The sequence below is a fragment of the Sebastes umbrosus genome, chromosome 4 (assembly GCF_015220745.1).
Source record: "Sebastes umbrosus isolate fSebUmb1 chromosome 4, fSebUmb1.pri, whole genome shotgun sequence".
Classification (NCBI taxonomy): domain Eukaryota; kingdom Metazoa; phylum Chordata; class Actinopteri; order Perciformes; family Sebastidae; genus Sebastes; species Sebastes umbrosus.
Window position 1 is genome coordinate 15680052 of NC_051272.1, and position 16317 is coordinate 15696368.

Genomic DNA, 16317 nt, shown 5'->3' on the forward strand with positions numbered 1-16317 from the left:
GAATGGTTAAGGTTAGGCATTGACCTCGAATGGTTAAGGTTAGGCATTGACCTCGAATGGTTATGGTTAGGCAATGACCTCGAATGGTTAAGGTTAGGCTAGGTCGTCGGGCAGTGAGTCTCGCAAGAGATTTAGCAAGTTTTCGCAATTTGCGTGTTACCTTCTAGACACGACCCTTTTAGTCAAAAGAAACCGCTATACTGCACAGAAGCTGCATAAGCATAATGTTAATTGTTATTTCCTAATAATAACATACACATAGAAGTGAAAAAACACACTGTTCGCTCTGCCATTTATTCGGTTAAGTTTGAGTGGTCAGTAAAAAAATTGTGTTTGCCAAATTGGAGGAGTTCAATGCAGACTACATCCAAGAATTTTTCTGCACACATTTAATCTACATTCAAAATTATACTTACAAATCTCCGCTGCAATGCGAATCACACGAATCCGTCACTTCACGACTCCATGGTGGCTAAATGTCAACCCTTTAAAATAGAAAAATAAAGGTTCAGAGAGGAAATGTGACAACAGCACACCCTACTGGCCACATGTATGTAGCAGTAAAGACAATGAGGCTAGTTAGTCTGCACGTAAAGCCTGGACTGGTTAAAAAAATAAACATACCATTTAGCATGGGCCAGATGATCGCTTTTCTTCTTTGACGCAATTAGCGTAACATCAAGGGAATACCTGCAAAATACAAAACATGATTATGATCAATTTTGCAGTCAAAGTTAACAAAATCGCAACTTTTGTTGGCATAAAAAACGGAAATGACACGGCTATTTGTCTTACTATATTTTCAAGATTATTTTCGAGAATGTTTCCGAGCTCATTAACATATTAAGAAAATCATAATTAAGTTGTAGCATAGTCGGGAAAATGTTTCGTGTTTTTGTGTCTTGGTGGCTCAATATGGAACTAAATTGGTTTTAACGTAACATCCTATTGAAAATAGCTTTGAGAAGACATTTTGTTACGTGCAGGGTGGTACTAATCCATTGGATTTAACAATATAGCTTAAGATATAACTATTATAAAAAGACTGTGTGTAATGTGTTTTATTATGTGTAGTATTTGCCTTCATGTGTGAATAAATCCACAACCTCGTCCGTGATACCGTGATATTGAGATGAATTTATTTCTTTATTTAATTTTTAATACAGTATTTTGAGTTTCCTCAAATTCAAAATTGTAGTGAGGCTTCCTAACATTAAAGTCTTTCTTTACATGTCTTGCAGGTGTAATGTAAGTGGAAAACCAATTTAATGTACATATTTAAATTACTTCTCCATTCAGTGGCTGAAAGGGTTAAAAGCCAACACCCTATTTTGTATTTCGAAGTATATCTAAGCTTTCATCACATATAGAACCTTTATTTGGCAAACAAATCAAGTATAGTTTAAGTATAGTGTGTACAATGGAAGAATTGTTGTAGATACTCATATTTTTAGCATTTACACAACTTGTCATAATTTATTTTATCTATTTTTAATTAACTAATGTATTAAGCATCCAACACATACTTAAATCTAGTTAGTGACTATAACTGTACACCCTGTGGTAAGATCAGGTGAAAAATTAGTATATTTAAAGTATTTTTTTGATTTACAATTCCATGAAAAACCTCCAAAAAAACAATATACTGAAAAGAAACAAAAAAAGATACTTCAGCTTGTTGTGTTGTCACCAATCAGTCTCAATACAACATGTAAAAAGACAAAACATTTGCTTTTACTTGATGTTTTTGTCGAGTAAAATTCACACAAGGGCATTTGTGCCCTTTCAAGGACAAAGCACATTTTAAATGCGTAGGTTGAAATAAACTCTCAAACTGGTCGAGAACTAATGTGCTTGTCTAAATATTAACGAAGTTTACTGGAAACACAGCTAGCAAACATGCATATACCGTCGACTGAAACACTATTTAATGCAAGTTAAGCTCTCAACAACGTTTTCTGTCTTCTTCGCCATTTTATACACCACTGCGTCTAACTGTCGTTCTAGCCTCCATATTGCCTCCCAGATCCGTCTTCTACTGCTACCAAATGTCTGATTACTCGACGTTTTCTTACCCATTTTCCTCAGGGCCGTGTCTGTCTATCCGCCGTCATCTACCCCGGCCAAGTGTGGCATTTTTTGGCGATTTTCGTCGTCTTTTTGTGGGTCTTTCGGCCGCATCGTTGCGGAGCTCTTCAGTCTTCTCTCCGCTCTCGACGCCTCGCTCCTCTGTTCTGTTGTGTTGTGTGTGTCGTCCTCCTCTCTGCCTGAGCTCATATCCTTCAACGGCTCTGCCCACTTTGCTCTCAACGTAAGCCAAACTCCACTTCCTCTCTCCAGCCCCGTCTAGCTAGCTGTATAGCAGCTGAAACTCTTCTTCTTTATGCCCCAAAACACCGTACAAATACACTAGAAACGTTATAACACAATAAGTGGCGTTAATAAAACTATTTTTACGTTGTTTTTTTATTGTTGTTATGAAGGAATAGCTTCACATAGCAACGTAAGTATGCAGTAAACCAATCAAATCAAGCTAAAATTGGACGTTAACTTCAACGGTTGGTGTCAACTGTTGGTGTAAACAACCGTTAACGTCAACGGTTGGTGTAAACAACTATAACCTGTGTGACCTACTGATATGAAATTCACTAATTTAAAGGAGTTATTTTTCTAAAGGAAAAAAGTATAATTTTGTAAAAAGGTGATACTTTTATGTCATAGTAAGTGGTACCCAGCCAACATGGTTATGGGGGCCCCCCATTGGTTATGCTGGGGGTACCTGGGCTCCAAGTGGGTATGGAGCCAAAATAACCATTAACATCAACGGTTGGTGTAAACAACTAACCTATGTGACCTACTGATATGACATACACAAATTTTTAAAGAAAATCGTCTATAATTTTGTTAAAAAAGGTGATACTTTTGTGTCATATTAAGTGGTACCCAGCCAACATGGTTATGTGGGCCCCACATGGGTTATGCTGGGGTTACCTGGGTTCCAAGTGGGTATGGGCTGAAAATGGGCATCTTATCTGGGGCCCACTTGGGTCAAATAAATAGGTCTCACATGGGCTACCCATGTGGGTCCTAGTTGGGTCACTAATGTGAAATTAGTGCATGGGCTCAGAATGGGCAACACAAATGGGGCCCACTTAGGTCAACTAAGTTGGTCCCAAATGGGCTCCCCATGTGGGCTACCTGTGTGGGTCCTCGTTGGGTCACTACTGGGAAATTAGTGCATGGGGCCAACATAGAAACTGTGGAAAAACCCACTTACAACCCATATTTCAGCCCATGGAGTCCCCATGTAGTACCCACATAGAACTTAAAGCTGGGACCAAGATGGGTCTTGGGTATGTTGCCCAGATGGGGCCCACATAACACCCATTGTAATCTTGCATGGAATCCATGTGGGCAATTGACATTGGGTCATTATGGAACCCGCGGACAATCCCATATAGGGCCCATTTTTCCGCCCATTTACTACGCACATGGGCCCCACATACAAATATTGGCTGGGTATATATTAATGTAAATATGAAGATAGGTGTACATGTTTGTTTAGTGGGGAGAAAAACATTTTTTTCTCTTGGCACTGGTCCAGTGTGACTGCTTTCAGACTTCTCCTCCTATCACTTTACTCAAAATACAGATAGGTAACTATATTTTTGCTGTGTAGTAGGCTTACCTCTGTGTCTTGCTTCAGATACACAGGCCTTCTTTAAACCAGCTTTAAACCTTTTCGGAGAAAGATAGTATAGGGCCTATGCCTATTGTAGGTGTAGTAGGACTGACCCCAATGCTTCGAAGCTTCAACCGTTGCCATGGTATTCAACCTCCAAATAACTATTGGAATGCTTCGTTTTTAATGTGTTTTTTTTTATTTATTTTATATATATATATATATATATATATATGTATATATATATACATATATATATATACGTATGTAATAATAATGTATAAATCCCAAAATAGCCCATGGAATAAGGAATAATCCCACAACATTATTCATATTCAATATTAATTATTATTAGTTATGAAACGGGGGAAATGCAGACAGACAGACAGAAGAACATGTTAGCCTGCCGCACCGCGCTGCGCTGCTGTGCGAAGCTTCGAATACCTTCGAATATTTCTCACCGAAGCTTCGAAGCCCAAAAAAATGGTATTGCCCTAATGTGTTAAGGTGTGAATAAATGATCATTATTCCCTGGTTTATATAGCCTAAGGCTACAACATATAGTTCAGACATCATGCTTAGTTCTTGATAGTGATGTTGGCTACTTGAGTGCCACCATTTCACAATAATGTCAAATAACTAGGGACAAGAGTTGAACATTATCACTAAAACTCTGTGCAGCACATCTGTATGGAACTATGTTAAATTGCATTGTCCCTATCAATTGAAAATAAATTAAATTCAATGAAGGAGTGATTGGGGCCGTGCACCACTCTATTTTGGAATTTCATGTAGAGGTAGGATTTTTTGTTTTTAATGTTTATATATTACATACTTATACAAACAGTTCTTCTGAAAAGTGAGACTGGAAAGCTGCTTCTGAATAAGGACAATAATAACTGAACATGAATGCCTGCCCTTCCTGTGACAAAATCTGTGATATTGAACATATTATTTATTGTAACTGAAAAAGTTTGAAGTCTAATGGGGCCAACCAAATTTAGCAAACTCTGGCTGTTCAGCGCAGCCTTTCTTGGGCTGTCTATGGAGTCTGTGGTATGCACTCCTCCCCCATCACTGACCAATGAGATGTTTGACGCAACAGCGCATGCTCTCTACGGTGGAAGATTTCTTTAAAAAGATCCTCAGCATAGCAACAGGAGCGCCCCCTGCAAGAGTATCACAAATCCAGGCTTACAAGTGAAGTGAACACAGCCTTGTATAGACTGACTGGTTAGATTGGTTTGAATAGGGAAGTGCTGCTTACCCAACAAATCTGTTACGAAACCTCATAATCATCTAAGTGGTGTCTTTTAATTTTATGTCATCTGGATTTTGCAATCTAAAATTGTGCTTTTAGAGTTAGGGAATTGGTAATTACTCTTAACTGGCACCGTTGTTGCAGCATAAAGCTTAGTGAATATCCCTTTCTTACAGTAAGAGCACCAATTTGGTTTCACTTAAGGCAGGTTGTTACTCTTGGTGCTGCATAAATGTATGTTCAACTGATCTGGATAGTTCAGTTTTTTCACTGTTTTTGATACAGTGTTAGTATTTTATGATTTTACTGTAGTCGCTGTAAACAAATGTGTCATTAATGTAACATTCAGGTTACCATTTTATATAGAAGTAGAGATTCCAGTTAGTAGTCAGGGATGCACAATATGGATTTTTTTCAGCCAATACAGATATCCGATAATTACCTGCTTCTCGTGGTCGATACCGATAAGACAACAGATAATTTCACATTTTTATATTTTAAAAAAGAAGTTCATAACTTGTAGTTTATTGCACACCCTCAGGTGTGCAATAAACTACAATGAAGATGTAGTTACCAATGAAGATGTCCTAACCTGCTCCGTGCGTCGGCGAACAGGCAAAGCGACGTTTCGCACACCTCCTACCTATTTTCACTGGTCAAAATCAACGCTGACAGTAACTGAGTGACATCGCTTGTAGTATATGTGGACAATTTTTTCACGCTCCATTCGCCAGAGTTCGCTCTGTCGCTGTATGTTAGGAAGAGGTGTAATGCTTTGTTCAGACTACGTGCGACACACAGCAACAGGTTACAAGTCATTTTCAATGGAAGCCGGTGACATGAGGCTTCAAACTGGTGCCTGACACTTGTTGCTACAGGTGTGACGTTCAACAAATAAGGTTGAGCTGCTCTCAACTTTTGTCAGCGCTCCAATGATGCATAGAAGTGTTAACTAATCATATAAATGCTGTGAGCCAGTTCCCAACGATGTAACTACGTCAACAAGAGTTTGAGCAACACTTCAACGGCGACTCAGCGACAATATAGCTGGCCACGCTGGCCGTTTTGATGCTTTCGTCACTTGTAGCGTGAACATAAATGTAATGAGCTAACCAAATCTGACCTAACCAAATCTGACATCACTATTTTTCTAGTAAAGTACATCAAAAAACTTGTATTGCAAATTGCAATCGTGTTGTCTTCCTCTGAAACTGTGAAAAACATCCACATCAGCGACGACATTGTTTGGCTCTCTAGTCCGCGTGCTGCGCTCGTTGTTGTTCTTCTTCTTCTCTGTGTTTATTGGTGGATCATAAGCAACTTTTAGGTGCATACCACCACCTACTCTGAGTGTGTAGATGCTGTGCTTGTTAAGTCAATGAAAGCAATTTGGCTTTGTATTTCATTGTCAGAAAATACATAATAATATAAATTTCCCCATTATTGGCCGATAATTTATCAGGTCCAAAATATATTGTGCATCCCTCAGCAGGTAGAGCTTTCATATAGGCTCTTTATATATACAATAGTATGGATCTGACTCACTATGACACATTAGCACACCCTGGACTCACACTAACCTGCAGCTCAGATCAGCATTTAACATGAAACATTTGTTTGTCAGAATGGGAAGGTGGAAATGCAGCTATTTGTTTTGTAAAAAGAAAAGTACACAACAGTGTTGCAGAAGGGTGTGCCTCAATGGCACCAAGAACAGGCAGTAATAGCTTCATGGGTGTATCTGGTAAAAGCATACACACCAAAGGTCGTGTCACATTGCAAATAACCTTTAACAGTTGACATAAGAATAGGTAGGCTGTGTTCTTATGTTTGCTATTCAATTAGCAAGACAATATGGTGTATACTGGTGTGGTCATGTTGTTCAACAAACAGCGGAAGGTTAATGGTATAATAATAGTAGCAAGTTTCAAAATCATCGGGACTAAAGTTCATGACTTTTCTAAAATGCGTGTTCAGTAGCAGCTTAAGTGAAGCGTGAAAAAACAAACTAAACCAGTTTAAGGCGATGTAACCTGATCACCGTGGTCACAGTCAGAGCTGCCTCTCTGTGCAAAGTTCAGGCCGTCCTCTCTGTATGTGACAACCCCCTTCAGCTGAAAGATTTGTATTTTCCCTTGTGGGGAAAAGAGGGAAAATCTCCTCAATAAGCAATACATCTGCAAAATCAAGACAAAGCTAATGCACAGACACTTTATGGTTTTGTGTGCATGTTTGAGTACAATATGTTCCTCACTTCCTCTCCTGCTGCAGATCCTAAAGGCTTACTCAAACCAGTCAGTGCTGAAATTTGACCTGCGGCACTGAAGAAAAATGCAGGCTCCCGTTGTTATTTTGTGCTGCCATCTGGTGGGCTTTGATCAAATCAAATAGCTCTCTCAAACAAGAACGCAATAGAGGGCCAGCACTCCCAGTAGGTGTACAGAAATAAGACGAGACATCAAAACAGGCTGTCTTCTGTCTTTGTTTTCAGATAAAGGGGTTTGCACACTGTAAGAAATTCTGTCTGATGTCTTTCTGATGTAATATTAACTGCAAGGCCTGTACCCACCATCAGAGGGATTATTTGTAGTAGTACATCTACGTGTTGGTCTACTTTTTCAATAGGATGCAGATTGTAAACCCTAAGTCTAGTGAAAACAGAAATGGAGATAAATCATAAATTGTGCCTCTCTTTATGTCTGAGTGAGTGAGTGAGTGAGTGAGACAAAGATTAATTTTGTGTTTGCATTACGCCTATAGATTTGCTGAATGATTATCACCAGCACTGATCAATTGACTGCTTATCGCTGTGTTATCTGGTCAGGATTCTCCCTGGGATCTGCGGTTGTGACCGGGGAGTCTGCTGCCCTTGGAAAATTGTGTTTTCTATGGCCTATGGGTAAACAGAGAAATGCTGCCTTCATGTGCTTTTGGAAATTTGTCACTTGCCAGCAAAGTGGTAAGAGAAGTTAGACTGATCTGACGTTTCAGGGCTGATTGTGACAAAAAAGTAAAAGTTATGTAGTAATGTGTTCATTAAACATCAAATACTGCAAATCAATTGTCTGGTGTCTCTGAAGGGTCATGTCTCTTCAGCAAAAGGAACAATGCAGTGATATGCAAGAGAATATAATACTATAAACAGAGCCCTATCTGCCATTGAGGACACCAAGGTCATGTCCTCGTATTGTTAATGGTAACATGGGGCTATAATGACCTGATGGAGGAGTTTACATGCAACAATTACATACACACACCTTAGACATGATGTGTTTTCAAAGCTAACTGGGATACTTTTGACTATTTTTTGATGATGTATATTAATTAATATTCAAAATGAATTAAAGAAATATAACCTGGTTTTTATCCACCTGCACAGTATTCCTGACAGTATCAAGACTTTACATTTACACAATTAAATAAAATGTGAAAATAATTTGAAACTAAAGACCATATTGGGATGGGATCACATCAGCCGCGATGCCAATCGGCCAATGGCCACTTCCCCACTTCCTACCCCCCTACCTCCGGCGCCCTTGCTCCGACTACACCCATCTTCAAAGTCGGCCTTCATTTTGATCTCAACTACACACCTGTACAGTTTTATGACTGCATCTGGCACGGTTGTGACTCTATCATGTTGACAAAATCCCTTCACAGACACCTGGTGACACACAAACTCACAAGGTGAAAACAATACCCACATACCCACAATAACCACACACTGTCGCGGCTAATAATAATCCGAATATTTACAGAAGTATTGTGGTGGTTAGTCCAAACATTATGAGTGAAATGGATTTGTGCTTGGGGAATTTAGATCCTGACCTCAGTACTATTTTTATATCATGGCAATAATGGGCCAGAAATGTGTATATATATTTTCCTATATTTCATGTTTTTTGTCTCCCTAAAACGAAAAATGGTCTTTGATTGAACGTACTGACAAGAGACACCTACAAACATACTATGAACCCAAAACATGTACGCAGTTATAAATACAAGAATTTCAAAGCATAAGCCCCCCCTGAAAAACTATACAACAAATTACACACATCTCAGTTGCATGTCACCAACTAATAGTAAGGACCGTCCTATAGGCTATCTCACTGTCCCCCTACCCTTTTGTACATATCAATGAGCTGAGCTCTTAGATTTGTCTATAGGACGGAATATAGGCCTAACTAAAAAGAGAAGCGATTACTCTGTTTAGTTAGGGACAGTGGTGGAATGAAACCAAGTCCATTTACTCAAGTACTGGACTTAATTAGAATTTTTAGGTATTTTATACTTCATAATTTCCATGTTATGCCACTTTATAGTTCTACTTTCCTACATTTTGGAAGCCAATGTTCTACTTTTTACTCCACTACATGAATTTGACAACATCAGTTACTTTGATTCAGATTATTAATACAAAACATAAATCAACTTATGAAATATTATGCATTATTATGATTAAGCTACTCTGCAGTTTATAAAAAAAAGTAAAGAGAATTAGTCCCACCTACTGCAACATTGATGTGTACACAATAACGCATCACCAATTATAATCCAATGATATAACATAAGCCTACTATTCTGAAATGGGCCATGCTGAATAATGATTACTTTTACTTTTGGTAATTTAAGTATATTTTGGTGCTAATACATAGGGTACTTTTACTAAAATATCTGAGTACTTCCTCCACCACTTGGTGGGTGTAGCATACTATACTTGATATCTACATACGAAGAAATAGCCATCTCATGTTATTCATTTATAAAGCTGTTGAAGCTTCCACACATCTCTTCTCTCATTTAAATCTACAGTACCCGTTCCAGTAACTACTTAACCTTATACATCCCTCAGGTACACACTAATGTTGGCCGAACTGGTTTCAGGTTCTTTATGCACCTTTTAAATGCAAAGAAGTGCCCTCAAACTAGAGACTAGCGTTCCCCTTGGAGATTTTCAAAGCTTTATTATCTGTTTTTAATTCCTTTTTATTGTGTAGTTTAGTTGTCTCTGTTTTGCTGATTGTGTTCCTGTGAATGTTTCTTGTTCTCAGGTCTCTCTCTCAGGAAAAGAGATCTTAATCTCGATGACACTGCCTGATTAAATAAAGGTTAAAGGGACTGTATGTATCTTTTTACACTTATAAATCGTTTTTTAATTGCCAATGCGTGAACAGGTTCTAATCTAAAAAACGAGACCTTCTGCGACTTTCTAGGTTTCCTCTATCAGCCTGCAGACTTAGAAATGGAGTCCACTAATGCCAACAAACTACCAACCCCCACCGCAACTCAGACTCCAAAACAAACTCCACGGAAGCACAAAATAAAACAAAGTTATATTTCTAGTGAAACCTGTCTTGCAAAACAGGAATGTGACCAACGTCAGACGTGTGTGTCGGTAGAGCGAGCACAAGCGCGAGCAACAGGACGCTATCGTTGATTTAAAGGTCCCATATTGTAAAAAGTGACATTTTCATGGCATTTATATCATAAAGCAGGTTTAAGTTCTATATAAATACTGTGAAAGTATCAAAACGCTTAATCCACAGAGAAACATACACAGCCCGTATTCAGAAACTGAGCTTTTGAAACAAGCCGTCAGGTTTTCTGTCCATTTGTGATGTCACAAATCTACAATATTTAGACCATTTCAAAGTTTTAAACGTAAACATTCTAAATGGGTCCTGGGTCTAAAAATTTCCTTTTACACTTTATGTAAATAACATCAGCTGACAGGACGTAAACATTGACCCAAGCTGTTGCCGAGCAAACGCAATTCTGTTGCAATTCTGTTGCAATTCTGTTGCAATTCTGTCAAAATGCGCTAAAACGGAGCATTTCAGACAGAGGGGTAAATACAGGTATATTCAAGCAGACAGCATGAGGAAAATAAAGTTTTTTTTTAAACATTAAAGTATGTAAACATGTTCTAGTACAGCTGTTATCAACCCCACTGGTGGGCCTCAGAACGCCACCTAGTGGGTTGCGGAGTTACTGACAAATGGTTGGCAGGTTTTAACACTAGAGGAAGCAGACAGGAATGATATGAAACTAAAAATCCTAAGGAATCTATTGGTCCCAACCATGCCATGCTAGCTTTTCAGGAAGGAGGCTGAATTACACTTCAAAGTTACGCTAAATTTTGGCGAGGAAAAAAACTTGTCCATTTTCAAAGGGGTCCCTTGACCTCTGACCTCAAGATATGTGAATAAAAATGGGTTCTATGGGTACCCACGAGTCTCCCCTTTACAGACATATGTGTCGCAGATGCAGTGACATAAAATGGAGCGTTTTGTTTTTAACAAAAAGGGATGTTTGAGACAACCCTGCACCAGTAAAAGCTCCAAAGCGTGTGGTGAGGAAATATGCCCCTGAATAGTTTGGATTCATAATGTCAGGCAGTGATGGGTGAGGGTAAGCTGAATATTTATGTGGGTCATTACACCTGATAGTGACATATTTATAGCCCAGTTTGTCATTTATTTGGGAAGGTGGTCCTTGGATTTATTTTACCAATCGGACGTGGGCATCCAAGTTACAAAAGGTTGAGAACCCCTGTTCTAGTAGAAACCCAAAATACAAGTAAGAACCTGAAAATGAGCATGATATGGGACCTTTAATGGCTACAGGTGTCACTGCAAACAAGCAATTTTCTGATTCTTACATAAATAAATAAAATAAGGTTGTTATTATTATCATTATGGTAGGCTACTTTAGTAATTAAACATAAGCCACCAAATCGACTGTATGTGTTGTTGCCAGCAGGTCTGACTGTCGGTGTTAGGAAATAACGAGGCGGCTGTGAAGGCAGCACAGGCGCACATAATGCTCCCCTTCTCTTCAGCACCGAGCAGCAGCAGCAGCAGCAGCAGCAGCAGGCCAGCCTGCAGAGCTTCTTCTTCCGGAGGCGGATAATCCCCATCTCTCTACATCTCTACTATCTCTACACGCAGTCCTAATGCAATCAGGAAGGAATCGCTGCAGCTCACCTCAAGGAAACACGTTTCGGACGAGGATTGGAGATGTATATTTATTGTGTAAATAAATAGCACAACCTGCCAGTGATAATAAGCCTGATCCTCTCTATCATGTGACAGCTGCTGTGCGCATTTCATCTTAGTTTTGGAGAGACAACTACTGAAAGAAAAACATCCTGCTTTTCTTTTTTCTTTTTTTTTTTTTTATCTCAGCAGCAGCAACCATGGTGGCATACAATCTGGTTTTAACTTTTCTCATCGCAGCTCTTTGGAGGGTCAGTGGAGAACCACAAACTCTTTCATCACCCGCGACGCAGTTAAATTCAACATCATCATCATCATCATCCTCATCGTCCGTCGTCAGTGGAGATGAGCTGACACATAATGTCACAGAGGGATCCCGGATTTCATCTCTAATGACGCATCTTCCAACCCTGAAAAACATTGTTATCTTCATCTGCGTGTTAACAGCTGCTCTCATCACATGCCTAGTCATCAAAGTGGTCAGGTAAGGAGGTCAAAAGGTTTAATATATATTATAATGGAAGGTTTCTCTTATATTTGTTATATTATAATGGCTATAATAAGCTGCCATGCACAGTGTGATCATGGTAGAATGAATTGATTAGGAGCGTGTGGTTGTGCCTGGTTTCTGGGCCTATTAATAATCCTCCTAAGCAACCAGATGGTGCTTTATGGAGGCTATTTACTGTCCTTATGTGTCGGAAACCTGTGTGCATTATATATTTTTACAGCTCTGATCATTTCATAGAATTTATTTTAGGTCTACTGTAGTCATATTTCATATTAGAGCTGCACTTAATCATCAATTTCATTACAGATTCATCTTGTTGCTATTAATCCTTTTTTTAAATGTATAAAATATGCTTTAATTACACACACACATTTTAAACATGTGTTTTCAAAGCTAACTGGGAGACAATTTTTTTTTTTTTACATTATAGGTATCATTAATATTCAAATTTAAATAAAGAAATGTAGCCTAGATTTTATTCACATGCACTGTATTCCTGGCAGTATGAGGAATTTGCATTGAGACTATACTATGCAGGGTTATTTAAAAGATACCTGAACAATTACACGATTAAATAAGACGTGAAAAGAATTTAAAACTAATCTGTTGCTATTTTTTTGTCTATAAAATATCAGAAAATAGTGAAAATGGCCATCACAAGTTCCCAGAGCCCAATGTGGGGTCTTCATATTGCTTTAAAAAAGATATAAAACAGAAAAAAAAAGAAAATATTCACATTTGAAAAGGTGTAACTAGAGAATGTTTGACATTTCATTTGACGAATCACACAATTTTCAATTAATGTCAGTCAAATAATAATTTCAGCACTATTTCGTCAGAGGGAAGCATTAGTTTGAGCATCAATAGAAGTCAAAATGTTCCCACTTTAATCCTCATCCAGCTGGAAAAAACTAGAATAGGTTTATAGCTGATGTTGTGGTTTAGGCAGTCAGCCTAAATGGTGAAATTGTTTTCTTGTGCTTGTGTCTCATGTTTTGGCAACGTTTTTTTCTTCGCCACAGATCTGGCAGACGAATCAGAAAAACGCGGAAATATGACATTATAACGACACCTGCTGAGCGCGTGGAGATGGCCCCTCTTAATGAGGAGAACGATGATGAAGATGACTCAACGCTGTTTGACGTCAAATACAGGTTTGTTCATGTTATTAAGGCAGGCCTAATCCCACTGAGAATGTTCTACACATATGAGAGAAGTTAGGTCTATGATTCCCTCTGTGGATACTGTAACAGTGGAGATAATTACCACGGTAAAGTGTGATAAGGGAATGATAAACTAGCCCATGATTCACACTGTGGTCCTTTATTTCTGTATAAATGTATCTGTACTAAAGCTGTCAATCGATTAAAATATCTAATCGCGATTAATTGCATGATTGTCCATATTAATCACGATTAATCACACATTTTTATCTGTTCAAAATGAACCCTAAAGAGAGATTTGTCAAGTATTTAATACTCGTATCAACATGGGAGTGGACAAATATGCTTGCTTTATGCAAATGTATGTATATATTTATTAGTGGAAATCAATTAACAACACAAAACAATGACAAATATTGTCCAGAAACCCTCACAGGTACTGCATTTAGCATAAAGAAATATGCTCAAATCATAACATGGCAAACTGCAGCCCAACAGGCAACAACAGCTGTCAGTGTGTCAGTGTGCTGACTTGACTATGACTTGCCCCAAACTGCATGTGATTATCATAAAGTGGGCATGTCTGTAAAGGGGGGACTCGTGGGTACCCAGAGAACCCACTTTCATTCACATATCTTGAGGTCAGAGGTCAAGGGACCCCTTTGAAAATGGCCATACCAGTTTTTCCTCACCAAAATTTAGCTTAAATTTGGAGCGTTATTTAGCCTCCTTCTTGTAAGGGTTTGACTCGATCAAACTGAACTTTAAAAGATTAGTATATATTTAAAAAACTGTACCCTTTTAAAGTATTTTTGTACTTTTATATTGCCTGGTTTTGCTTGTCTTTTTCTCAATGCCTCTTATTATCTCACTTGATAGTTGCTACCATTGTAGTAATAAAACCTTGATTTCCCTATGTGAAGCTACTCCCGACTCTGTTTTGACTATTAAACGTTGCTGGGTGTCACCATGGTTTAGGCAAAGTTAGTCAGCTTGTGCTACTAAAACAGACATAGGAGTGTCTCACTGCTTTTACTAGACATCTATTGCTCTTAATATTAAGCACACAAAGTCATGTGATGTAGTATAAAAACCACACAGACAGAATAAGAGCATCAGGGTATGCCTTTAAAACATGTATTTGCTCTTTTTGAAGAGACACTATTTTAAAGGAACATTGTTTTAGTTGATCTGATGTTGATATTAGGTTTCACCCTTCCGTCTTTTCCATTGTTCTTGAACACACAACCACTTCCTCAAAGGGAGATATGGCGTCCTGTTTACCTGACATTCCTGACTTCCAAGTTAGACCGGACTCTATTTCCTCCTAACATATTTCCCCCTCACCATATAAACAGTTAACACCAGATACAGTTCTGTCTAACTGAGTTTTCATGTTTCTTTTGCAGGTGAACCCCAGCATGGACATCAATATTTGATGTTGCCCGGGACAACTCAAGTGATTTTGCTGTATTTTTTTGTGTTGTTCGAGTCTTATCAGATCACATGCTGTTTGTGCATGGCTTTTATCTGTGTCAAAAGGACTGGAGCCGCATGGATATCATTGTTTGCTGTTTACTGACGCTTCTATCATGTGGCACAAATAACCTTTCTGATATTAATAAGATCAGGAGGCTTCTTGTTGTGACTTCTCCTCAAAGGTCATTCAGTAATCAGCCTATTAGCGACTTGGAGTTCAAATAACAGTTTCTTTTTTTTACATTTTCTGACAGTAATTGTGATTTAATTTTACCTTTGAGCTTGAGAATGTTGGACTGAATAGGAGGAAGGAACCAATGGCTGCTTTGAAGCTATGATATACCCTTATTAAAACATCAGTTAATGCAGAAAATGTTAACAAATATTGTGCAGAGGATACTTTATTCAAATGTAAAAAAAAAAAAAATTGCACACTCTGAAGAATCTATTGATATACAGTAGTAATTGATATTTTTAACTAAACTTTCATACCAAATATATTTCTATCTACTAACCACTTTATTGTGCATATATACTGTTTGTCCTTATATATGGAGTAAGCGTATATTTTTTTACTGTGTGTTGTTGTAGACGTTCCTGTTTTGCTGCTATCTCAGCTGAAGTTTTACGTTTTTTCGAGGTTCAAATTTGATTAAAAGCTCAAATAATGTAGTCAGGGTATATTTGTAAGGTGTTTATTATGGAGTAACTCCATCTGCTCTGAATGTGAATGCTGTAATCTGTTGTGATCGGGTGTGTTCAATCATGTGACGATGTCTTTTTAATCAAGTAACCACTGAATGATATCAACAACAGTGTTTTAACATGTCCGACATGCCCCCAGTGTCTTATTTTCAATATTATGTCACCAAATAATGTCTAGAAATGATTCCCAAAAGCTGGCATATCTTGTTTGAGATAGTAGGTGTACAGCTAGTAAAGTATTATGGAAAGTCTCCCACAAACATTTCCATTAATGGCTCACTGACTCTTGTAATGTCTAACTTGAAAAGGAACATTTTTCCCCCTGGTGAGTTGCTTCCCCGGGCCATACAGAGCTAAAAAAAAGTCCTCAAATGATTTGGCCCATTAGATAATTATTAAATTACTATTAAAACAATGAAACTAGTACATAACAGTTTGTTAAATTTGTTGCATCTTTAATTCAAATACACAATATTCAACCAGAAGTCTGATATAAAGTACAAAAAAGAAACAGCAGA

At 38.1% G+C, this 16317-nt stretch overlaps 2 protein-coding genes across 4 annotated transcripts in view; one reads left to right on the forward strand and one right to left on the reverse strand.

Moving 5' to 3' along the window:
- The window catches only part of chd2 (chromodomain helicase DNA binding protein 2), a 31274-nt gene extending 28787 nt beyond the window's left edge, over window positions 1–2487 (reverse strand). For 2 of the 3 annotated variants that reach the window (XM_037768660.1, XM_037768659.1), the window contains exons 1-3: window positions 2076–2486; window positions 625–690; window positions 417–485 (exon numbers count right to left, since the gene is read on the reverse strand). The gene's annotated coding sequence lies outside the window, so the exon portion shown is untranslated. Of the gene's footprint in view, window positions 1–416; window positions 486–624; window positions 691–2075 lie in introns of all 3 variants that reach the window. The other variant, XM_037768661.1, reaches the window with a different exon arrangement.
- Window positions 2488–11706: 9219 nt separating this feature from the next.
- Window positions 11707–16223, forward strand: fam174b (family with sequence similarity 174 member B). Its single transcript, XM_037767477.1, has 4 exons — window positions 11707–11964; window positions 12131–12425; window positions 13475–13606; window positions 15025–16223. Exons 2-4 carry the CDS (start codon window positions 12142–12144, stop codon window positions 15026–15028), a joined length of 420 nt encoding a protein of 139 aa, XP_037623405.1. The 5' UTR covers window positions 11707–11964; window positions 12131–12141; the 3' UTR covers window positions 15029–16223.
- Window positions 16224–16317: the final 94 nt, after the last annotated feature.